At 42.0% G+C, this 27,019-nt stretch overlaps 1 protein-coding gene across 6 annotated transcripts in view; it reads right to left on the bottom strand.

Annotated features, from left to right (window-relative positions):
• The window catches only part of LOC108922314 (neurexin-3b-like), a 370,501-nt gene that overhangs the window by 189,013 nt on the left and 154,469 nt on the right, over positions 1-27,019 (bottom strand). For all 6 annotated transcript variants that reach the window (XM_018732376.2, XM_018732379.2, XM_018732378.2 and 3 more), the window contains one exon: positions 26,898-27,017. In XM_018732376.2, the coding sequence (XP_018587892.1) occupies positions 26,898-27,017 (120 nt within the window). The remainder of the gene's footprint in view (positions 1-26,897; positions 27,018-27,019) is intronic.

The raw sequence follows: 27,019 nt of genomic DNA, 5'->3' as shown, positions 1-27,019 counted from the left end.
AGGCAAGAAGCAAGCAATGGGAGTGGAATCACAGAATACACCTCCAGCAGAGTTACTCTCATAAAAGGTAAAGAAATGAATTGTACCAAATACACAAAACTATTGCAGGGGAACCTGTAATACTGATTTCAACAAATGACACAAGTATACAGTATATACAACACAGGGTGATGCACAATGATTATTTTTACTTTAATTCGTTCAGCAGATCCTTTTCTCCAGAACTATTTACAACTCAGGGTATGGAAAAGTGCATTAAAACAAAACACACACACTGTCTGAAAGCGCTCGTTCCAAGGAGGTTGCGGCAAACCGGAGCCAAATCTGGCAACACAGGGCACAAGGCTAGAGGAGGAGGGGACACACCCCGTACAGGACGCCAGTCCACCGCAAGGCACCCCAAGCAGGGCTCAAACCCGAAATCCACTGCACAGGAGGACCCGGCTAAGCCCACTGCGCCATCACGCTCCCTCACTTAAAATATAACAAACAAGAAAGAAACAAGGAGCTCTAGGTATTGACAAATAATTACTGAAACACTTTGTTTGACTAATACCTCAATTTTTTCACTGGGTACATTCATCGAGCAGCTGTTTGCAGAATGACGAGTCAGATACAAAATACAAAGATGATTGTGACAAATGGTATGATGCAAGTTTATGTAGCTGTCAGGAGATCAGAAGCAAAGTGGATCTGAAAGGGATTCATTTGGAGACACTTGAATCCAGAAAGGGATTCAGTAGTTATGAGGGAAAGAGAGAGCTCATTCCACCACACTTAAGCCAAAAAAGATCACTGCTGGAGAACCAAAACCCAAACAATGAACCCTGGACAACATCAGAGACTTTTTCAGCTTAGAATGAGTCTTCTCAGCATCACTTGGTAAGAACAGACTAACAAGGAATACGCATCAATAAAAGGTGGAAACAGTCAAGAGGCACCAGGAGAGAAAAAATCTGCTGGAGCAATGAGTATAACTGTTTCTGCTTTTCTATGATAAAAACTGGCAGACAGGCTCCATCTTATCATCATCTTCATCTCATCTGACACAAAGAGGAACTTACTCCTATTTTTGCTCTTTTTCTTTTGTTGTTGAAAGTGACACCTGCTCACACTGCAATCAGACACTGAGTAGAGAACTACTTTCAGTTTCTAGGAACAGAACCGTATGCTTAGTGAAGCACAATCACTTAAACCGAGAGACTTTTTATTGCATTCGTCATATGATTGTTCTGCTATAACCTTGTAAGTTTCTTTGTACAAATACAACTTCATAAGTCACTTTGGACATCAGATGGCAGCTGAGAACTGAGAATAGAGACAATGAAGCAGTTGGAGTAAGACACTGAATGTGAACTTGGGGAGTGTAGAAATGAAACCAGGGGACTCTTATGAAGAGACGACAAGAATAATAATAATAATAATAATAATAATAATAATAATAATATATAATTTTTTTTATTATTATTATTATTATTATTATTATTATTATTATTATTATTATTATGGGGGGTGCGGTGGCGCAGTGGGTTGGACCACAGTCCTGCTCTCCGGTGAGTCTGGGGTTCGAGTCCCGCTTGGGGTGCCTTGCGACAGACTGGCGTCCCGTCCTGGGTGTGTCCCCTCCCCCTCCGGCCTTACGCCCTGTGTTGCCGGGTAGGCTCCGGTTCCCCATGACCCCGTATGGGACAAGCGGTTCTGAAAATGTGTGTGTGTGTGTGTGTTATTATTATTATTATTATTATTATTATTATAACAACCACACACATTGTCTGAAACCACTTGTCTCAAGCGGGGTTGCGGGGAACCGGAGCCTAACCCAGCAACACAGGGCGTAAGGCTAGAGGGGAGGGGACACACCCCAGATGGGAAACCATTCCATTGCAAGGCACCAGAAGCAGACTCGAACCCCAGACTCACCAGACAGCATCACTGCACACCCAATAAGAATAAGAATAAGAATAAGAAAAAGAATAATAAATCTCCCCCATACATATGAAAGTGTAATAGTATATAACGGAAAAAAACATCTGTAACACATCCTAGTTGACATCTCATTGACATTTACCAAGTGACTGTATGTTTTCTAACCAGAGGACATTAATCTTGTGACACAGCTGATAGACCAACTTTAAAAAAGCTTACATCTTTTCAAGACACTTTGTCTGTCACACTTGTCAAAACAAGTCAGCACATTTTAGTGTTAGTCAAAAATGACCCAACTGTCATGACCCCATAGAGTAATACCTCACGTGACCATGGGGGGACAACGCTCTGGCCCACCTGTATCAACCAGCACACCTATTCTCAATGAACCAAACATTTGATTTCCAGCCCTATTAAAAGGAGCAAAGAACAGAGTTATTCAAGATGTTTTTCCCTGGCAGAGCTGCCTTACCTCATGGCCTCTGATCTTGTGTCTCTCCTTTCTGTTCCCAGTGTGTTCTTGTGAATAATTTCCCAAGTACAACAGTCTCTTTGTCCCCTTGTCTTCCTCAGGCTCCTGTCTCCAACTCGCCAGGTCTCAGGGTTCCCTTATTGCCCTGATTCTCTATTTTTACCACTTGTCACCAGCTCTCCCTGTTTTCTCGTCTTCCTTATTCTCCAGTCTACTGGTCGCTGATGTCCCAGGTTTTCTCATCTTGCTCATTAGGACGTCTCCTTATTGCTGGGTCTCCAGGTACCCTTGTCTTCCTGGTCACCAGGTCTCTGCGTTCCCTTGTTTTCCTCATTCTCCAGTCTCCTTGTAGCCAGGTCTACTGGTTCCCTTGTTCTCCAGCCACCTTACCATCATCCCTCAGTTTGTCTCCTTGCTCACAAGTTACCAGTTCATTACAGCACCATATCTTCAAATAGCACCAGCACCACAGCACACTTGTAAATAAACTTTGTGCCTTAGTTCATGCCACATAACATCTGCATCTGCTAATGACAACTATGAAATTCAAACCCATGAGGAATGCTCTGAGGTCTCAAAAAAAATTTGGGAGATGTTTCCTCAAGGTTACAGAACAGCCAAAGGGACATGGTGGCACAGTGGGTTGGCCTGGGTCCTACTCTCGAGTGGGTCTGGGGTTCAAGGCCCACTTGAAGTGCCTTGTGATGGACTGGTGTCCCATCCTGGGTGTGTCCCCTCCCCCTCCAGCCTTTTGCCCTGTGTTGCCGGGTTAGGCTTCGGCTCCCCGCCACCCCATAGGGGACAAGCGGTTTCAGAGGATATGTGTGTACAGAACACCCAAAAAAACTGAATACTGAAAACTGGCAGTCACTTTCAGTGTAGTGTATCATCACAAAGAGTGGTTATGATTTCTGTGACATGTTTCCATGCAGAAGGTGGTACAGTGATCTCTTCTCTAATTAATGCTTTACAGAGCAAATTGATGAGCAGTCACCTATCTGGCAAAACTTTTCCAGCTACAAAGATATGTCTTTCAGATGAACTGGTCACTGTACAGAGGTGTCACCACATTTGGAAAAGCAGAATCACCAATACCATGTGAAAATGTTTCAGGGGGAAGGGCAAAGCAGTTACTGCTGTGCAGAAACACACAAAAGAGAAGAAGAGTAGCCAGTGCTGTGCAGAGCAGAGCGGTCACCCCTTCGATGACTCATTTCACTTAGGCAAAGAGGTCACCACCATACTGTCTTTCGTAAACCAAGGCAGAGTGGTAAAAAATCTGCACAGCAAAGTAGTTTGAGCAGAGGTAAAGGGTATCAGCACTCAGTGGCACAGGACGTCTGGCAATGATCCACCTGACTCTCTTTGACACCTGAGACTCTTTGCTAGGAGCACTTTATGGCCTTTTGCAACCAGGCTGCCCACCACAGTCCATAGCACAGCTTTAAACCAGATCTTCCTTAGAGTGATCATTACCACTTTCGTCGCACATCCAGTTATTTACAGTCGTATGTCCAGGCATGGCAAACATACACCCACACACAGAGGACATATTCATCTACAACAAATAAATAAATGCTGGTGTATATCATGTCTGTGGAACAGAGTACAAAAAACAGCAATGCACATAGATACACGTGCGCATTTCATTTAACTAGTATCTACAAGGCTGCATACAAGGTTATAAAATGCACAGAAACATAGAAAATTGCCCACAGCAGTCAAATAAAAGTGTTATCGCCCCAACCCTCAGTCTTTCTCAAAACCAGGGAGCTGAGAGCTATAATGTGGAGCTCGAAGGAGATGAGGTGGACATGGCCACTGCTCGAAAGGGACTAACTGCATGTGTTGTGTGAGGATGCCATGCTTTGCTTACTAAGTCACACTATCGAACTACACCATAAAAACATTTGCTTCCAGAATTGCATTGTATACTTTTGTTGTTACCCTTTTCACTCTGCTGGATATTTAACTGCCACAAGTTCTTAAGTTATCAGCGACAGAATCTTACAGAATATGAGTCCATATGTTACCTTAAAGACTGTACTACCTACTGTGTCTTAAGGGTAACACACAGACACACACACATTGTCTAAAACCACTTGTCTTGAGCAAGCCAGAACCTAACCCGGCAGCACAGGGCACAAGGCTTGAGGGGGAGGGGATGCACCCAGGACGGGATGCCAGTCCATCGCAAGGCACCCCAAGCAGGACTCAAACCCCAGACCCACCAGAGACTGGGACCCAGCCAAGCCTGCTGCACCACTGTGCCTTAAGGGTAACATTTAAACCAAAACTCTCATATAAATATTACATATAGGATATCAAATCTATATGCATTCATGTACATTTGTGCACTTTGTCAATGTATTGAACCATTTTCTTTTGTTAAGTATGTTATTTTTTAATGTCAAAAGCCATTATACCACTCTTTCTTAGACAAGTGTATACTCTTTAACATCTCTTACAGGTCTGTAACAATGGAGATGTGTTATGTAGTATAAACAGGTAAATTTCTAAAAAAAAGCAGGAGTAAAAAAAGACTGATTATACTCTTGTTTCTCAAGTAAAATAAATAGCATTAATAATTACACAAGCTCACATAAACATTTCTGGACTAGAAATTTATTGTCACAGAGAACAATCCCTCACAGCAAAGGACTGCATTGCATCGTTCAATTCAAGTAATTGCAGAAAAATATTTATCGAAATGAACAGAAATGTTTATTTTTTTTACACTTAGCTGAAATATTTACACTATCCTTCCTCTTCAGAGGCAATCAATCTAAAAATAATTTAAGAAAACATTTCAGAAGAATACCACAGATGGACAAAAAAGGAAAAGCAACAGCTAAGGCTACAGAAAGGTAAAACACTGAGAAGAGCTATATATAGTATAGCCTCTGTAAGTGTTCTTGTCTCACAAATGACAATGGGACACTCAAAGCTTGCCATATCAGCTATGCCTCAAAACAGAGGCATAAAATATTCAAATTCCTTTGTTGTTAAAGGTGTAGACATGAAAGTATCCAAGTGTAATTCATAATTCATCAAGACAAACGGACAACATGCAACTTTGATATTTGGTGATACTCTCAGGGAGGCACAGCCTACCGTTAGATATTCTTCACAGCACCTCCACTTCAAATTGGAATCAGTATCATTGCCTCTTTGTATTGAGTACATTTAGTGCAGTCCATCTTTTCATCCATCGATTATGAATAACCACTTGTCCACTGCAGAGTTGTGGCGATGCAGAGCTCATCTTCGATCCATGCTGCGTGCCCCTCTACCGCATTTGTCTCAGGCAATGCCAGTGACTACAAGAAGGCCAGGTATGATCTTCGAAGAGCGATTAGGGCTGCCAAGAGGGAATACAGACTGAGACTGGAGTGTCATTACACTACTGCTGACACCCGGCGCATGTGGCAGGGATTACAGAACATCACAGACTATCGGAGCAGAACCAGGTGTGAGATCACTGACAACCGCATCACACCTCACAAACTCAACAAATTTTTTGCCCGTTTCGAGGTCTTGAACAACGAACCACTGGGTGTCAAACTGACTGGTGGGAACACACAGAACCCACCATTCACAGTCACATCTGCAGAAGTGGCAAAGACTTTTGGGAAAACAAACCCACTGAAATCAACCGGACCAGGCAACATCCCTGGACGCGTACTTAGAGCCTGCTCATCGGTGCTAGCTGATGTCTTTATGGATATATTCAATTTGTCCCTTGCACAAGCCTCATTTCCCACCTGCTTAAAGAGGACCACTATCCTGCCGCTGCCAAAAAACAACAAAGCATCCTGCCTCAATGACTACTGACACGTTGCAGTGACTCCAATACTGATGAAGTGCTTCAAAAGAATCATCATGAGGTACACCCAGACCATCACTCCGGACTCTCTGGACTCTCTCCAGTTCGCATACAGATGGAGCAGATCCACAGAGGACACCATCAGCACAACAATACACACTGCCTTCATCTACCTGGAAAACAACGACAGCTATGTTCTAATGCTGTTTATTGATTACAGCTCAGCATTCAACACAGTAATACCTTCGAAGCTTATCAACAAGCTTCACAATCTTGGTGTGCCACCCACCCTCTGCACCTGGGTTCTGGACTTTCTAACGGGCAGACCCCAGTCCGTTAGAATTGGGAACCACACATCCAGGTCAATAACCATAAACACAGGAATTCCGCAGGGCTGCGTGCTGAGCCCCATGCTCTACACACTCTTCACCTATGATTCTGTGGCCTCCCAGAACAACACCAGCATCATCAAATTTGCTGATGACACGACAATCATTGGACTGATAATGGGAGGCGATGAGTCGGCATACAGGAGGAAAGTGGCTAACCTAGTGAAGTGGTGCCACGACAACAATCTCTCCCTCAGTGTCAACAAAACAAAGCAGTTGATAATAGATCCACAGAGAAGGAGGGAGCAACACTCATCACTGCATATTGGTGAGACAGTGGTGGAGAGGGTGAGCAGCTTCAGATTCCTGGGTGTTCAAATTACTGAAGATCTCACATGATTTCACAACACATCATATCTGGTCAAGAAATCATGTCAGCATCTGCATTTCTTGAGTAGGCTGAGGAAATTTGGCATGCCAGCTTCTATAGGTGTGCAATTAAGAGCGTCCTCACCAGCTCTATCACAGTGTGGTTTGGAAGCTGCACAGTACAGGATTGTAAGGCGCTACAGTGAGTGGTGAAAGCTGCTCAAACATCACTGGAACGTCCTTACCATCACTGGACAGCCTATACCAGACCAGGACCATCAGGAGAGCCATTAACATCATCAAGGACAACAGTCATCCCCAGCACAGCCTTTTCACACCCTTACCATCAGGCAGACGCTACAGGAGTGTTAAAGCCAGAACCTCAAGGTTGAAAAACAGTTTTTACCCACAGGCCATCAGGCTTATGAATGACACCCATCCATTGCCTCTCCACCCATCACAGCAGACACAGTTCACCCTCTGAGCCTGAGAGGTGTCAACTACCTCCCATCCCTCCTACACACACATACACATCCACAACGCCAATAACATCAGGGACCACAGACTACCTCCACATACCTTGCGTACACAAATACACACCCACCCCCCTCAACTATGAATAGACCCAATCTACCTCTGCAGGACGTTGCACATGTACGACTTCCATGTTTACATTGTGCACTGCTGTCACGCCTGTGCCATCGATGCAACGAGGAACACCTGACACCCAGCCCGGGGGAGAGGCATAAAAGGAGTATCGATTACCGAGGCCTAAACCGCATCACCATTAAGAATCCACATCCCTTGCCATTGATCACCGCCACTTTGGAACAGATACAGGGAGCATAATGGTTCACCAAATTGGATCGCCGTAGTGCATAGAATCTCATACGAATCCGGAAGGGGGATGCATGGAAGACCACCTTCAGTATTTTCTTAGGTCATTATGAGTACTGTGTGATGCTGTTGTGCCTAGCAAACGCGCCTAGTGTCTTTCAGGCCTTTGTAAATCACATCTTGGGTGTTCTAGTAAACAATGGGGTATTAGTTGATCTCAACGATATACTAATCTACTCCCCTTCCATGGAAAACCTTCCTGGGGTTTGTACTTAGTCCCGATGGCATTGCAATGGACCCAGGTAAGGGGCAAACCATCATACAGTGGACACCTCCAACCACAGTCAAGGCCCTGCAATGCTTTCTAGGCTTCGCCAACTTTTACCGTCAATTTATCCGAAACTTCAGTGCCTTAGCCGCACCCCTCACCGCCATGACCGCAAATCCCACACCTCGACTCCACTGGATGGCCAGCGCACAACATGCATTCTACACACCGAAGCAAAAATTCATATCCGCATCGATCCTTCACCAACCCGACCCAGAACTGCCTTTTGTAGTGGAGGTGGATGCCTCTGAGACTGGAGTAGGAGCTGTGCTCTCACAGAGACAGGGTAACCCAGTGAAGATGTACCCATGTGCTTTCTTTTCTAGGAAGTTATCTCCAGCCGAACGTAATTATGATATAGGCAACAGAGAACTTCTAGCTATCAAACTGGCCCTGGAGGAATGGCGTCACTGGCTGGAAGGAGCCAAATACCCCTTTGTGGTCTTCATGGGTCACAAGAACCTAAGTAAGGTACGGTAAGATGTTGACCTTGTTACAAAAATAATTCTGGTGGCCTTTCCTCCAGGGCGACGTCCAAGATTATGTCCTGGCATGCCGTACTTGCACGCAATCCAAGGCTTCCTGTCAAAAGCCTGCCGGACTACTCTTACCCTTGCCGGTTCCGAACCGCCCCTGGTCACACATTACCATAGACTTTCTAGTCGATCTCCCATCCTCAGAAGGTAACACCACCATTATGACCATCCTCGACAGATTTTCTATGGGTTGCCGCTTGATACCACTCCCAAAGCTCCCGACCACTGTGGAAACGGCGGAACTATTGTTTCAGAATGTTTTTCACTTCTTTGCGATACCGGAGGACATTGTGTCCGATCGCGGACCCCAATTCAAATCCTGCTTCTGGAAAGCCTTCTGGGGAAAATTAGGAGTGACGGTAGGCCTGACATCTGGCTATCACCCCCAGGCTAACGGGCAGGTGTAAAGACTACAACAAGACATCGGATGTTTCTTACGCAGCTACTGCATGAATAGCCTCCAGCAATGGGTAAGGTATCTCCCGTGGGCCGAATACGCACACAACACCTTGACTCAATCCTCCACAGGATGTTCCCTATTCCAGTGTGTCTTAGGATACCAACCTCCCTTGTTCCCTTGGCACCCAGAGTCAAGTAATATCCCTGCTGTGGATGCTTGGTACCGTAGCAGCAAAAAGATATGGCAAAAGGTAAAAGAGCACCTTCTTTGCAACCAAACCAAGGTCAAAGCACAAGAGGATCGCCATCGACGACCCCTCTCCCTAGTACCAGGACAACAGGTATGGTTGTCCACTCGGGGGCTCTGGGGGTTCCTATATGTCAAAGAAATTAAGCCCCAGATATTTGGGTCCTTTCATGGTTCTCCGGAGGGTGACTCCGGTATCCTATCGTCTTCAGCTATAGTCACATTTACATATTCACCTGACTTTTCACGTCTCCTTCCTGAAACCTTGTGCCACCTCCTTGCACCAACCCACCCCTGTCTCACCTGACCCCCTCCCGTTGCAGGATGGAGGAGCGCCAGCCTATACCATGCATGCCATGCTGGATTCCAGACGCAGGGGTGACACGCTACAGTATATTGTTGGTTGGGAGGGTTATGGTCCAGAAGAACAAAGCTGGGTGGCAGCAAAGGACATTCTTGATCCTGATTTGATGTCTGATTTCCATAGGGATCATCCCAATCGCCCCGCGCCACAACCCTGGGGATGCCCTGCTGGGCCCTCGCAAAGCGACTAGAGCTGCTCCGAGGAACACCTGACACCCAGCCTGGGGAGAGGCATAAAAGGAGCAGACGGACAAACCCTGTTTGCAGCTCAATTGACCTGGCTCAAATAACAACTACGGCTTTGGATTTCCCTTGGAAATAAAGACCTGTGCTCTGCATCTTGTGTCCGCCATCTTGCTTCAGGCAGGAGCCATGGCAACTGCACACTTTATATACGTATATAACCTCATTTCTTGGATTTTTGCACTAATAGCAATTTTAGTAATTTTTTTAATTTGTGACCTTGCACTAATAGTAATTTTTGTAAATTTGTGATTTACGCCCTGTGTTTTCCTTGTGTTTTTCTTGTGTTTTTCTTTCCTTATGTCTTTATAATTTATGTCATAGGCTGCTGAGAGGATTCACAGAGTAAGAATCTCATTGTACAGTGTAACGAACTCTTTACTGTACACATGACAATAAAATCTTGAATCTTGGAAACACATGGTGTGAGGCGAGGTACTCCCTGGACATGACACCAGGCCATTGTACAGTGAACAGTTAATCTGAAGGACATTTCTTTGGACTGTGGGAGGTAAGGGGAACACCTGGGGAAATCCATACACACATATGAGCCAAGGATTTGTGATTATCAGTCCTACCCTTTGATCCACCATGTTGCCCTTGTTTAGTCATGTTCACAGTAAATGCCATTCATGTGTTTTAAACCCTATAATTTTGTGAAACAATTAAACAGGCAGTCCCTGAATGATATACCTGATCACTGAGCAAGGTCTCATTGTGGACTCACACGGCGTTCAGACTGGTAGCTCTTGCCCTTTGCCAGGAAAACAATGAACAGTGAAGCTCTGCTAATTACAGTGAGTTTGTTATCCAGCTCTGGTGAACATCTGAGTGAACATCATTAGACTCAGAGTCCTAAATCACTTGGTTTCACCCAATGAGCCCCCCAGGAGTGGCACTTTGTAAGAGCCAGAGGCAAGGAGCACTGGCAGAGCTGTCAGACAGGTGACTCCTCCCCTGCTCCTCCTCCTGCTGTGTTAACAACATGGACGCACATGGACGCATCAGGAAATGGGCTGTGTCCAGGAATGGCTACACACTAGTAGCAATATGAGTGCATTTTGTCCAAGGCTTTTTTTTTCTAACACAAGTAGCATTATCATTTATGCCAGCGGAAAATAAGCTGCATCCTACATTGTAAAGACACCTCATTCCATAGCCAGCAAACGCCTTAGGCATTCTCCCTCTCAAAAGCCTGCAGTTTTCCCACATAATTGGGAAAAGTACAGGATGCTACATTTAATGCCGAAATGATCAAACTACATCCATTGTCACGCTTCCACACTTCAGAATTTTTCTTCATTGTGACATCACTATTATTGTAAATTATTTCATTTTGTTGTTTTCCTTTTATTTTGCCTTGTTTTTGTTTTTTTTATTTCTTGTGTTGTTGTTAATAATTAACCATTATATGAAATAATTATACACACACACACACACTGTCTGAACCGCTTATCCCATACAGGGTTTGCAGAACGCCGGAGCCTAACCCGGCAACACAGGGCGTAAGGCTAGAGGGGGAGGGGACACACCCAGGACGGGATGCCAGTCCGTCACACGGCACCCGAAGCAGGACTCGAACCCTAGACCCGCCAGAGAGCAGGACCCTGCGCCACTGCGCCCCCGTAATATAATTATAGAAAAATATTATGAAATTTAATAGAAACATTAGATGTAAACTAAAACTTTTAAAGGATTTATATGCTTTTATATATGCTTTCTCATGCTATAGTACAGTTCTGCTTTAGTAAAGAGCAAAGCTCATGCCTGAAAAAAGGCAATGCTACTTCATACCAACTTCTTTTTCAACTGAAATGTAAAGTCATTTTTTTGAATGCTTAAACTGTGTGACAAAACAAAATTGCTGCATGAAAATGCAGCATTTCTGTGCAGCTTAATTGTTGATGTCAGCAAAAGTAACTCCACAGAGACCCTGTATGGCTAAAAAGAAGGTAATTTTTACCAAGAGAAACGTAATGAAAACAAATTTAAGGATATGCAGAGTAAACCTGTCCCAGCATTTATATGCAGCTCAGTAATTGTCAAAGCATATTTAGCTGGCACTATCTCCAAAGTGTCTTACAGTGTGAGGTCACTATACTAACCTACTTACTATATTTTTTTACCAGGCCTTGTACGGGGGACACCAGTTACCACTTGGCTCAGGCCACACCTCTGCCAAGGGTGTGTACTTTAACACAAAAATTTATCAAGCCAGAGTGACTAAAGCTAAAGCAAAATAAAATTATACTATCAAGCATTCTACAAAAAAATCATTCTTTACATTAAAATGTGTTTGTATCACAATGTGAAATGGCCTGAAAGTCACAGGTCGAACCAGTATGCTACAGGATGCCCCAAACAAATATTTCATAATTGCTGCAATGTTGTAGCAGAGTTACACCTGCCTCTTTGTTTACAGGATACAGAGGACAATCAGCTCCTCCTTTAACTAGGTGCTAGCGCTAGCGCTGCTGTCTCACAGCGAGTAGCGCTGCTGTCTTACAGCGCCTGGGTGGTGTGAGAGAACGTGGGTTTGATTTCCCCACTGAGTCTGTGTGGAGTTTGCACGTTCTCCCCATGTCTGCGTGGGTTTCCTCCGGGTGCTCCGGTTTCCTCCCACAGTCTAAAGACGTGCTGTTCAGGTTCCTCATAGTGTGTGAGTGTCATGAGTGAGTGTGTTTCACTGATGCATAGATGAGTAACTCCTTGTAAGTAGTGTATCTAGCAATGTAGTCACCTTGGTGAATAAGGTGTGTGGGCTAGTAACACTACATAGTATCTGTTGTAAGTCACTTTGGACAAAAGTGTCTGCTAAGTGAATAAATGTAAATGTAACTAAATAGTGAAACACCTTTAAGTGGAGTAATGACCAGGAAAGCACTGACAGAGGAGGCAACTGCCTGCTTCCTTGAAAATACTATAGCGCGCATATGTGCATTTCCAATTTCAGATCAGGATGGCATGAGTTGAAATGTAAAATACAAAAAATGAAATAAATCAGATAGCATTTTTATAGATTTTGGTCTTATCTCTAGCTTCTGTAAATACATCCATCAATTAGAGATGAAAAATCACAAAATTAATAACATAGTTTAGTCTGACTGCCAAGCATAAAGAAAAAATTCAAAAAAAGCACACTGATGGAAAAGCTCTGCTGAAAAAAAATTATCCTTAAGACCAAAAACCAAACAAAACCTTCCTCCTTGAAGTTATGATGGCAGTTCCTTTTGTATTGCTAACTAGTGTATTGTTGAAGAACTTCACAGCTAAATATCCAGTTCATTCAGCTGTAAGATGGTAAGCTCACACACACTCTGACTGAAGCCGCTTGTCCCAACCGGGGTCACGGCAAACTGGATCCTAACCCAGCAACCCAGGGGATAGGGCTGGAGAGGACACACCCAGGACGGGATACCAGTCTGTCACAAGGTACTCCAAGCAGGACTTGAACCCCAGACATGCCAGAGAGCAGGACCTGACCAAACCTGCTGTGCCACCCCACCTCCGTAGAAAGCTCTTCTTTTCAAAAGCAAAGACCTGGAAAGTTGCTCCTCCAGGTTCCTCCTCAGAACAAAACAATAATACATTTTGTGAGCACAGTGTTTATACCAGTGTCCCAGTTTAACCCCAAATATCTAAAATATGTTCCACACCTCAAATTGCAGAACCAGGGAATGCAGGATTCTAGAAAAGCAGCCGTGATTGTCACCAAGACAACGAGTAAAAAAAAAATATTCAAAAAAACCAAGATTGATGGTTTCATTCCCCTGCAATTAGTACCTTGCAGGGAACTGTTTCACAGCTGTCACGATCTGAAGTGGCAGAGCTGCTATGTGGAAGGTGGGAAATGTGCATCCATGGAGGACAAGGACAATGAATAATAACAATAGAAGTAAAAATTTTCCAAAAATAATTTTTTCATACTCACACTGAACATAAAAACTTAAGGGCAGGGAAGGGACCTTATTCTGAATGCAAGAATTGAAATATTATTACTTCATAGGGCATCTTTTAAGACTTAGTGAAATCTGACACTAAAGATGAGGGATTGACCACTGCTGTATAAACACATTTTGACACGTGTCTACAATTTTTTTTTTCTTAAGTGAAAACATCATGCTGCATAGTTTTTCACTCATCCTCATCCACTGTACCTTCATTATATGTTCAGTGAAAAAATATTAGTGTCCGATATTTGAATAGGTTGCGAAATTTCACTTGCAACAATTACAAAGCACAAGAGACAATAGAACAGGATCACTGACAGGGTTAAGGCTATGATTAGGACTTAAATCATAATAACAAGTAAAACATTCTAATTGATCCCTTGTGTCTCCAAGAGGAAGCTTCGGTATTAGTATAGACCAGTGTCACCATAAGATAACTTAGGAAACAAGCGATGTAAATCGGTAGCAGAGACAAGCAAGCTAGTGTCTGTACACTGTTACTAACTGTAGTTTTGTCAGATTTCCCAGAGAAGCTCATTAACACTGATACCCTTCAGCTGAACCCTGACACAATGCCACATAGCAGAATACATTACATGAACTCGGGAACTGAAATTTCGTTGAAATCTGTCAAGGTGATTGTTGATTTCCACACCAACAAACCTTTCAAACACTCCTTTTTCAGTAGAAATAATATATTCTTTATTAGATGTTATACTATGTTTTATATTTCATGTTATGCTATCCCCATAAAATATGTACAGAATAAAATTGCTAAAAATGAATAATGTACTTTATATGTACCTTTTTCAGGTAATTAGCTTAATATCCAGATTTAAATTGTTTTTGATACTCCATGCATCTGTTACATAAACATACAGAGTATTTTTTTCTTCATTAAATATAGAGATAAGTGCAAGACTACATAAATATGCTAACTACACCAATGCCCATGACCTGAGGATTTTAATAGTTTATTAAGGCTTTAATTTGTTTTCATTAAGCATACTACAAAGATTTTCTGGAGTGAAACATGAACATACAGAAGCTCACACCAGCACAGGCGATCATTAAAAATCATTAAGTAAAAACAGTTACTGAACTTGCACAGTCTAATTAAAAAAATGGTTACTGTGTGGTCTTTTTCATTTGCAATTATTTCAGCAATCTCATATCATTTCAAGAGCATGCCTAGGAGAAAAGGTCCATGCAGCATGCTGTGAAATTTGCAGTTAGTTGTTGCAAAGCATTAAGGACAGTTTTTTTTTTTTTTTTTGAAAATATATGTTTACATTTATTAATTTAATGTACGCTTTAAGCAACATACATCTCAGATAACAATAAAAAAGAGCATAACACCAACAGGAGTGACCCGGATACAGACCCATGATTCTTGAATACAGTTAATTTATCTCATGCCAGTGTATAAACCAGTTCAGATAAATACATTGTAGGGGAGCTACATATAATAAAAGAAGAAGCTTTAGAGTTTAAATCAGTAGATACCATATTACACATTTAGCAAGCACATTGGAGATCGAAGCATAAGTGAGTCTGAAATAGGTGTGTTTTGTGACTCTTTTTAAATATTGAGACAGTTTTAATAGTTATGAGTGACAGACGGAAGTCATTCCACCACACTGGGGCCAGAACCAAAAACCTTTGTGGTTTTCATTTTGGAAATCTTGTGCATGGAACAACCAAGCAGTCAGAGGCTGAGGAGCATAGGACTCTGGCTGAGCTGTTGCAAGTGATCAGGTCTTGTAAGTATCAGGAATCTGTGATCTGTGGATCATTTTCTAAGTCATAACAACAGTCTTGAATCTGATTAAGGCAGATACAGGGAGCCAGAGGACACAAATGAGAAGAGGTGATACGTGAAAATGCTTTGGTAGGTCAAACCCAACACATGCAGGAACATTCTTGTATCAACTGGAGAGGTTTGATGGCAGAGGCTGGAAGACCGGACAGAAGAGAGTTGAAGTAGTCCAGGTGAGATATCACTGAAGTCTGGACTAGAAGTTGCGAAGAGTTTGTTGTGAGATTAGGGCACATTGTGCTGTTGCTATGCCGGAAGTATCTGCAGGACTGGGTTATGGCTTCAATATATTGAGAGAAGAAGGGACATGAATCAATCATTACTCTCAGGCTCTTAGCTGATGAAGTAGGTCAAATGAGCAGATTGTCCAGGTTGATAGAGAATTTTTGACAGGAGGACTGACCAACTGGGAGGTGAAAAGACCTCTGTTTTGAATGAGGTTGAGATGTAGATGGTGATCAGGTAATCGAGACAGAGATGCCTGAGAGGTAGGCAACTGTACATGAGGAAATAACTGTAGCTCTTGGGGGAACAGAGAGGAAGAGCTGGGTATTGTCAATGTAGTAGTTATAGGAAAATCCATGGGACACAACGATAGAGCTGAGGAACGAGATGTAGATGGAAAAGAGTAGGGGCTCTGCACCAAGCCCTGTGGAACACCAGTTGAGAGAGGCTTAGGGGATGACCAAGAGCCACCATAGACTACTTGCTATGATTTGATAGGTAGGGCTCAAGCCATTACAGTGCTGTTCCTCTGATGCCAAGCTGTCCAAGAAAGGATAATAAAATCCTCAGTAGAGAGTGACCACCAAGAGTGTGGTTAGAGTAGTAATAAAAACAGTGTGTAATTCAAAGGAGGATTCGCAGATCAGGGAGGTGGAGAGTGAAAACAGAATATTTCCACAGGAGAGAGATGAGCAAGCCTGTGCCTTCACTTCTGTGAGAAGGATGAAAGGTGTGACCAAAGGAGTACTTGTTCGAGAGGGCTGCAAAGTGTGGCTATATAGTTTGGTGTGATCCAAGTTTCTGTCAGGACCAGGAAGTCCAGTGAGAGGTGGGAGACATAGGTCAGTATGAAGTCAGTCTTCCTCACAGCAGACTGGCAGTTACAGAGTCCCATAAAGAAACCAGAGAGCTATCTAGAGGGCTAGACAGAGGCGGAAATATTGGATGCTGATGCAACGAGAGTGTCTGGAACTGTGATGATGGTAATAGTGCTTAGTTTGGTTACCGCAAAAACTTCAATATCAGACTTTTTTGGAGCATGATAACTTACATGACCATGGTGTATACTGTATATATATCATGCACACATTTAAATATTTTAATTTTTCCATCCTCAAGGGTACCAATGATTCTTACTATGTCTTAACAGGGATTATTTTGGAATGTCAAAAATACAGCACAACACTGAAAATAATAGCTCAGTGCAGCAGGTGACAAAACTACCAGGAAACTGTGAATTATTCCATTATATGATATTTTGTGGGGGTGCGGTGGCGCAGTGGGTTGGACCGCAGTCCTGCTCTCCGGTGGGTCTGGAGTTCGAGTCCCGCTTGGGGTGCCTTGTGACGGACTGGCGTCCCGTCCTGGGTATGTCCCCTCCCCCTCCGGCCTTACGCCCTGTGTTGCCGGGTAGGCTCCGGTTCCCCGTGACCCCGTATGGGACAAGCGGTTCTGAAGATGTGTGTGTGTGTGTGTGTGTGTGTGTGTGTGTGTGTGTGATATTTTGTGTGCATAATTACCATATTAATTACAAAGAGAAGGCAATCGGCGAAGGTCAACATGAATGTGTTTGGGAAATAGAAAAATAAATAAATAAAACATCCTGATTGTTACATATACTCTTTAAATCTAAGGAATGCATTTCATGCAGTTACAAGTATGATATTCTTCATTTAGCCATATTTCCCCTGCTCTTGCTCAGTATGGTTCTGCAGGTATGCTTTACTGATCACCAAATCAAACACTGCAGTAAAATTCATGTTGCAATCTGAGTTATCAATGAAAAAAAAATCTCGGAAATTTATATGAAGTAAATCCAGAAACTTGTTATTAAAAATAATGGTTCAGACCAATAGAGGACATTAAAAAATGGGCCAGTTCTATGTATTGCTTTGGTTATACCCCATTTTTCTTGCAGCTGGTGGATGGTCTTGCACAAATGACTGAGCTTTAAAACAAATAATACTTCCAGCCATACAAGGTCACCCTGTGACAGCAAACAAACTAATTTTTTTGCAAACAGTTAATTTTCTTAATAGTTCCCTTTTTAACCATTAAACTTAGAAATAGAAAATAAATAGGTTAATTAAAAACTTATTGTAATCAGCTGACAGACTGAAATGTTACCTGATGGGTGGCCTAGGACAAACAAAGAGCCTGAAAGAAATAGTGACAGTTGTAAGTGAGGTGTAGAAGAGGACCCTGGGTAGGGTCAATTAAATTACTTTTACTCTATTAGCTGATGCTTTTCTTCAAAGTAATTTATAATGTTAGGATACTTTCAATTATTTACCCATTTGTACAGCTGGGCAAATGAGGGTAAGAACTTTGCTTAGGAATACTACAGCAGTAGGTAAGATTCAAACCAACAGCCTTTGGATTAAAAGGCAGTTGCGTTAACCAGTACCCTATGAGCTGACCCTAGAGCTACCATTAAAATTGAAAAAGTTCATTAGAAAGACAGCCATCAGTCCATGGCTGCACAAAATATATCCTTTGAATGCAAATCACATAAGATTAGAGGTTTTCTGCTCCCAGACTCCTGTGCAATGGACTCCAGGTTATTTGTCACCCATTCATTTAGTTATAGAGTTAGTGTAGTTCCAACAGACCTTAATGTGGTACAGTACTGGGCTCAGTCCCCCACAGCACAGACAAAAAATGTGCCGGAGGCTCACAATCCACAAATTTCTTTGAATAGAAAAGTGTAATAAATATTGTACTAATACATTTAGCTCAGTCCAGTTCCAGTTTTCTTCAAGGCTTCTGGTCTTCATCCAGATGTCAAAGGCTTCAGATCATTTTTAGTGAGACAACGCCCATTTTTCAACCACCATCATCACTTAGCACCTAAGTGGTTGATGCAATGGTAACTATTTTCTAACAAACCGTTATAGTAAATAGTCTTCAGGTGATAAGAAAAAAATAGTAATAGTTAGAAATATTATTGTATAGATAACTTTACACTAAACCACATACTCTAATTTTCTGAAAGAGCAGGGAAATAATTTGCCAACAAGGTTAAGAACCTTGCTTTTTTCCATAAATTGTAATAGGATTTTTGTGACCAAAGTGAGGGGAGCACGAGTTAACACCCCTTAAGAAAGATGGATCAATACAAGTCTACAAAACAAAAATTAAACAAAAAAAAGACCTGCTCAATTTGTAGTAAAATAAGGAACGAAGGGTTACTGAAAAATGTTTACTTTTAGAACTAATTTTCTGGGACAAATGCATTTTACCAGGAAAGCTTCTTTCAGTGTAACCTTACATAACAAAGTGAATGCCATATATACACTTCCACAGTCATTAAAACTAGAAATGACATCAGACTCAATGGACCTACAAATATAGAACTGACATAATGAAACTTAAATACATCACACAAAATAATTATTATGCTGAAAAATTCTGTTTTTCAGTAATCTTGTTTGTTCTCCCAGAGCTACAGTAAGTATAATGATGTATGTAAACTTCTGTAACAATTTATAATAACCTCTTCTTAATTTTGCATTGTTTTCAAGTTGTCACCGTCTTGCCAAATATTTTCCTTTTTTGGATTGTTTCTTTCTCGTTTTTCATGTTTTTTTTTTTATAAGTATCTCTGTACAGCTGGGGGGCGCGGTGGTGCAGTAGCGCAGTGGGTTGGACTGGGTCCTGCTCTCCAGTGGGTCTGGGGTTCAAGTCCTGCTTGGGGTGCCTTGCGATGGACTGGCGTCCCATCCTGGGTGTGTCCCCTCCCCCTCCAGCCTTATGCCCTGTGTTGCCAGGTTGGGCTCTGGCTCCCCGCGACTCCATATGGGACAAGCGGTTCAGAAAGTGTGTGTGTATGTCTGTACATTTAAAAATGCTCTCAAAACTCACCTCTTTCTCACTCGTTTCACCCGATCTCATAAGTGCTTGATAAATTTGCATAAGTTTGTTATACTTCGTTATATATATTTTTTTCTTCCTTTTTTTGTTGCCTACCAATACATTATTAACGTAGTCTATACTGGTTTATGTTGTGCTGCATGACAAATTGACTGTACTCAGAAATCATGTGTCTTGAAAAGTTTTAAAGTGTTTTAAGGGTGTTGGGGGGTGTGGTGGCATGGCACGCCCCTTGTGTGATGAGGCTAGGGTTTGCGCCCTGCCTGGGGTGCCCTGCGACAGACTAGTGTTCTCTCCTGGGTTTGACCCCTCCCCCTTCAGCCTTGCTGCCGGGTAAAGCTCCAACTCTCCTTGACCCTGATCAGGACAAGCAGTTGTCGACGTTGGTTGGTTTTAGGGTGTTTGTGGAAATATCTGGGCATGACTAAACTCCAGGAATGAATAATTTATTTTTCCTATTTATAGTAATGGGAAAGGACCTCCAAATTAACACACTCTTGGTATACAATTAGGTCCTTACAATGGGGTATACACACACAGTCTGGAACCACTTTTCCCAAGCAAGGTCACAGCAAACCAGAGCCTAAACCAGCAACACAGGGTACAAGGCTGGAGGAGGAGGGGGCACCCCCAGGATGGGACACCAGTCTGTATGAAGACACCCCAAGCAGGGCTAGAACCCCAGACCCACTAGATAGTAGGACCTGGCCAAGCCCACTGTACCACTGTGCCCTGATGCAGGATATTAATATAAATTTATAGGGATATGGTTCCAAAGTTTAAAAAAAAACAATTTCAGCACATATAATCAACATGTCTATGAAAAATAAACAAGTACTTCTAAAAAATGACAAACAATTGAAAATGTGTTGGTAGTAATTAATTTACTGTCATCACTCTACTACACTTTCTCTCACAGAAAAGTGTGAGATATTTTGGGAGGATCATGTGTCACATGGGAGGAGGTGGACTAGCTTTTTTTAAAAAATGTAAATTTGTTTTCTTGCGTTAAGATTTTTTTCAGGGGTTGCCCACGTGAAGCTGAGATTGCACAAGTCAAATGTGCTGCACTTTAAATACAAATAAGATTATTTACTCATCAGCGTGAAATGCATTGTAGTCTTTCATAAAAATAAAACTAAAATAAAAACACAGTATGATACATGATCAAATATATACAATCTAGGAAACCACAAATACACAGACTTACTGCATATTATATTATATATAGTCATTCGTTCATAAATCATACTGTCCAAAAGAAAACCAAAAAAGAATGTAAGGACCAAATGGTCGATTAGAAAAGTGAGATGCATTTAACCAAAGTGATTGATTTTGCATTATTCCTTTCAAAAAGTGACCTCCATAATCCAAGCCTCCTTTGCACTCCACTTTCTTTCCCCTTCACGAAAAAAAAAAAAAAAAATGGAATAAAATAACACAAAACCTTCCCATTCAATTACAGGAGCTGTGGAGTGGAAGGAAGCCATCACACCAATCACAGGTGTGATGTGCCATAATTTCCCTCGCCTTATTCATATCCATTTCCCCTATAGAGTGAGGGCTTTGTGCACAGTCCAACTCACAGCAAACCCCTTCCTTTCCCCACCACTGCTTTATTCATTTTGCCCAGACCATCATAAACTGGAGACACTTGGGTGATGGGTGGAAATCCAATAGGTTTTAAATCTTGTGGTGAGGTTTGGAGGGGTCTGAGCAAACATGCTTAAATCTCCCTGGGTGACAACTCACATGGAAGGTGTGGGGTGGAGCTTACAGAATTCTCCAAAACTTCAGATGAATCTTAATCTCATTTTTCATTCTGCATTGTTCTTTTCTGCTGGCCCTGCAGTTTGTGAGAGTTCTGTGTAATCCCACATCTGTATAAATCAGTGTGACATCATTGGTATTAAAGGTTCCGTTAAACTCTTATTGCGCCACTGACTCTGCAGACACAAAACAAATTTAGTTGGTCTGCAGTTGGTGAAAAGAAAATATACCACATCCCCATCTAAACACGAAATCTCTGGGTAAATATCTGGGTAACACTTGCAATGTGCGGAACAAGCTAGCCATCTAGCAAAATAAATAAATAAATAAGTTCAGCACAAGGGGAAGCACACACATGTGCATAGAACACATGATCATTCCACGAGGGAGCAGCATAATATATTACGATTACCAGATCTAGAACATAAATAGATCATATGCAAAGACATACCAACAACTTCATCTACCAACGATGCTGGTAGCCATACCACCTTGCTGGTAACCAGTACCATTGTAACACATGCACCTAGATGATACCAATAACAAACATCTAGTTGTCATGACTCCCCTATTTAAATTCTCAGTGTGTGTCCAATTAGGAGGAGGAGTTAATTTTTCTTTGTTGAAATTTTACAAGAACCGTGACTGCCAAAAAGAGTCTGCTATATCCATCTGTATATCAGATAAATCACTTAGTGATATCATGTCTCATTAAAGCAGGTAATGTATTTCTTGCTGTTGCACTGTACATTACAAACATTTTCTCAGTTTAAGACATTTAATAATCACTATGTCCTGTAATTTTTCAAAGTGCAGTTCTCAAACCATTTCACAATAAAGACTGTGAAAAGGTTGGACACCCTTCATACAATCACATTTCTTTGGATCTGCAGCTTTGCAGAAAGGGAGTGTATCAGCGTCTGTGCCGAAATGTGTTATACCATGCACATATGGGTGCGTGTGTGACATTGTGCACATGTATTGTGCATGGGGACTTAATTTAATTAAATATGCCAATGGGTAAGCCAGTCAACAAGCTCAACGCCTGCAAACACACTGGATTATGCCCCAAAGTCAAGAAGTCCATGAAATAAAGTGGCTTCTGTCCTGCTAATGAGACACAACTGGAGAGGAAAATTGTGCTCGATCGCACAATGCAGCAAACACAGCAAATGTGGAACAAAGAGGTTTGTGGTGGAAATTCCTTTTGCATAAATCCCACATTTAATTAGTGTGCAGAAACTGTTCTGATGAGGGGGAAAACAGCAGAAGGGTCTCACCAGAAGCAAAACAAGGCACAACTGGGCAGCAGCCTCATAAAACACAAGATCCAAATGGTATGGCATGCAAACAGCATTGCAGGTAAATTTAGACACGCAGTCGAAGGAAAGAGGACAGGAAGTGAGAAAGAGGCGTCGTCTCAATTTCAGCGAGCTGACATGATAAATATAAGCTGCGGTCGAAAGCAAGCCATCGATGGGATTACAGGCGATACAATAGAGGGATTTATGCAGTCTAGCAGAGCATCTCTCAAATCGATGTTTGCTCAGAATACATTCTCCAGCTGCCGCAAAACATTTGGGCTGCAGTCCTGAATTTAGGTCAGGCACTGTAAAAGGCAAAAGCTTCTGCTGTCATTATGTGAACGAGGTCTGGCAAAAATGGAAAATCACCGTCTTTGTTTTCAATGAGATGTTGTTGTGGTGTGAGACCACATGCTGACAGATAACGCAGTACACCTGGGTCTGCTTCTCCTCATCTTGTGAACCCTTGTTTCACCAACAGGCACCTTTGTCAATATTTGTCAAATGCACCGAAAATAATAATAAAGTGCCATGAAACATATTGCTAACTAGTTAGTCAATGTTCGTCAGTAGAGGCTAAGATGGTATTGTTCTGAAGGATATTAGTGCTACAGATACAGTTCTTTCAACCCACAGAAAATGATCATGGATCTGTGCATTTTTTGATAATTCTTAGTGCATTGCACATACTGAAGGCATTTCAGCGCTGCTCAGAAATGTATTAGAGTCAGGGAGAGAGGAGAAAATTGTGTTTGACCCCCTGCCAGTATAGTTACATTTGTTGGGCTTTTTTTTTTCCTTTCCCTACAGAAGTCTGCACTACCACCTAGCGTTTCAATGGAGAGCTTGAAGAAAAACATGCAATAGCAATATGAATGTGTGTACACACACTCACTGAGCACTTCATTAGGAACACCTGTACACCTGCTTAATCATACAAATATCTGATCAGCCAGTCATGTGACAGCAGCAATGCAATGCAATGCATAAAATTATGCAGCTACAGGTCAGGAGCTTCAATTAATGTTCACATCAAACACCAGAATGGGGAAAAAAAGTGACCTTAGTGATTCTGACCATGGCATGATTGTTGATGCCAGACAAGCTGGTTTGAGTATTTCTGTAACTGCTGAATCATCTCCTGGGATTTTCACGCACAGAAGTCTGTAGAGTTTACTCAGAATGGTGTAAAAAAGGAAAAAATAGTGAGCGGCAGTTCTGTGGATGGAAACATCTTGTTGATGAGAGAGGTCAGAAATGAAAACCAGACTGGTTCAAGCTCACAGAAAGGCTGTGGTAACTCAGATAACCACTCTTTACAACTGTAGTGAGCAGAAAAGCATCTCAAAGTGCACAACACGTTAAACCTTAAGGTGGATGGGCTACAACAGCAGAAGACCATGTCAGGTTCCTGTTAGCTATGAACAGAAAACTGAGGTTGCAGTGGGCACAGGCTCAAACTGAAGACTGGCACACAGATGGAAGGGTCAGAATTCGGCATCAACAACATGAATCCATGGATCCAACCTGCCTTGTGTCAACAGTTCAGGCTGGTGGTGGGGGTGTAATGATGTGGAGATTGTTTTCTTGGCACTCTTTGGGCCCGTTAATACCAATCAGTCATCGCTTGAATTCCACAGCCTATCAATATGAGGATTGTTGCTGACCATGTGCGTCCCTTTATGGCCACAATTTGCTATTCTTCTAATGGTTACTTCCAGCACGATAATGCACCATGTCACAAAGTAAAAGTCGTCTTAGCCTGGTTTCATGAACATGACATTGAGTTCAGTTTTCTTCAGTGGGCTTCACAGTCAGCAATAGAACACCTTTGAGATCTGGTAGAATGGGAGGTTCGCAGCATGAATGTGCAGCTGACAAATGTGCAGAAATTGTGTGATGCAGTCATGTCAACATGGACTAGAGTATCAAAGGAACATTTCCAACATCTTGCGGAATTGATGCCATGAAGAACTGAGGTTGTTTTCAAAGCAAAGGGAGACCCTACCCAGTACTCATATAGATTTCCTAAATTTACAATGTTAAGCTATCTGAAGTTATTTATCCATTTATACAGCTGAGTATTTTTTTTTTTAAGTGGAGCAATTTAAGGTACCTTGTACCAAGTACCTTGCTCAAGCACACTACATCTGGGGGTAGAATTAAAACCGTTACATTAACCTCCATGTTCTCATGTGTGTGCGTGTGTGTGTGTGTGTGTGTATGTGGAGGAGGGGGTGTTTTTTTTGTATTTTCTTGTATCTCTGTAAGTGACAATAACATTTAAGTGATTGTTTTAAGTATTGTTTGACTTCATCTCTTGCCCTGTTCATGTAAAGTCAAGTAACCCAAATGAAGATGCTTGAGGTTAAAGTCAATACAGTATTGAAGTTTCAGCTCCACTGTACAGCTTGCACTCCTCTCCTTGGCCATACGAAAGGGTTTCCTGCATCAGTAATGGAAGAGGCAGCCAATGTCACCGTGTTGCCATAGTGTGATGCTGTTTCTGCTTAACCACTGGCAGGTGCAAACATCATTTCCACAACACAAATCAATATTTTTTTGTTCAGAGGATTCATTTTCATCAACATCTTGCCACCCTGGTGGTTTCCTCACTCATTCTATAAATATACTTTGGACTCAGGAAGTTTCTTTGCAGGTCCCATAGCTTATGATTTTTAAAAGACTATTTCTTATAAAGTACATTTTAAGAAAGTAGCTTAATACACCCTGTTCCATGCATTAAAGAGTATGTAAATATATATTTATATATATATATGTAGTACTATGCAAAAGTCTTAGGCACTTTGATGTTTCACAACAATATTTGTTTTAGACAGTTATTTAATGTCTTCTGCATTAGTGTCAGTAGGAAAGAGCATATTTAAGATTTCATGCATTTCTTTTGCAAAAAGTTACAGGATTACAGTAACGGTTTTGTATGTCATTAAAGAAAGTACACATACACATACACATACACACACTGTCTGAGACCCTTCGTCCTGAGCAGGGTCGCAATGAACTGGAGCCTAACCCAGCAACACAGGGCACAAGGCTGGAGATGGACGGGTCACACCCAGGACGGGACGCCAGTCCATCACAAGGCACCCCAGCCCCCAGAGGTGCAAGAGAGCAGGACCCAGCCAAGTCTGCTGCGAACCTGCTCAGGACAAGTGGTTGTTGATGATGGATGGTTACTAAGCTTTGTAGGAAGTTTATTAATTAATAGCATTATTATTAGAAGAATTCTCACTTTACAGCTTTTTTCCCCAACCAAGGTTCTAAAACTTTTGCACAGTACTGTATATATATATATATATATATATATATATATATATATATATATATATATAATATATCGATATAATCACATTACAAGCATAGTTTTCAGCTCCTTTATTTTCACAGAAAAACGTTTAAATAATAAATATCTAAATGTATAAATCTACATGTTTTGTGAGTTTTTCATTCATGTGTTTGTGTGTGCATGACTGTGTAAGAAAATGTAATTATCCTACAAATGCCCTTCTGCGTCACAGAAAGCCATACCAGTCAAAACAACATAAACAACCTGCACTTACCTTTGAAGAGCCTCATGTCAGCATTCAGATGTTATGCAGTGTAACACTCTTGCTATGTATTATCTGCTTTAATGTTACCTGCAGTTCAGCTCTTACTCACCCTTTACCCTATGCAGTTTAAGCAGCCTATAGCAAAGCAGGATCACATTTTTGCCTTCCTGCTGTTATTCTTCCACTGCAAGTATCGTAACAGTGCATACATTGTAGACGTTCAACTGTTAAAAGGGTTTGCATTGAGCCACACATTGAGTGGGTAAGTGCTGCATTCAGTCTCCCACCAGAGCCACCAGTGTTTACTGACCCAGGACTTCTGTTTTCTTCTAACATGGTGTGGGCCACTTGATAACAGCAGGATGTTTAGAGGCACAACAGGCTATATACTTATAGTGGTGGCTAAATTCCTAAGCATACATGAATGTGCTTGCTCGCAGTCAATATTGCAGTCATTATTGCACTTGGCCACACAGCTTAGACACTCAATGGGTGAGGGGTACACTCACGGTCATTGCACTGAGTGCCGGCATAGGAGGTCATGGAACAATCGCAGGTGAAGTTCTCCCACTGCTGGATGCACACGCCCATGTTGGCGCAAGAATCCTCCTGGCAGGTGGTGCTCGGACCT

This window comes from Scleropages formosus, chromosome 1, assembly GCF_900964775.1.
Source record: "Scleropages formosus chromosome 1, fSclFor1.1, whole genome shotgun sequence".
Classification (NCBI taxonomy): Eukaryota; Metazoa; Chordata; class Actinopteri; order Osteoglossiformes; family Osteoglossidae; genus Scleropages; species Scleropages formosus.
This window is presented reverse-complemented; position numbering and strand designations above follow the sequence as displayed.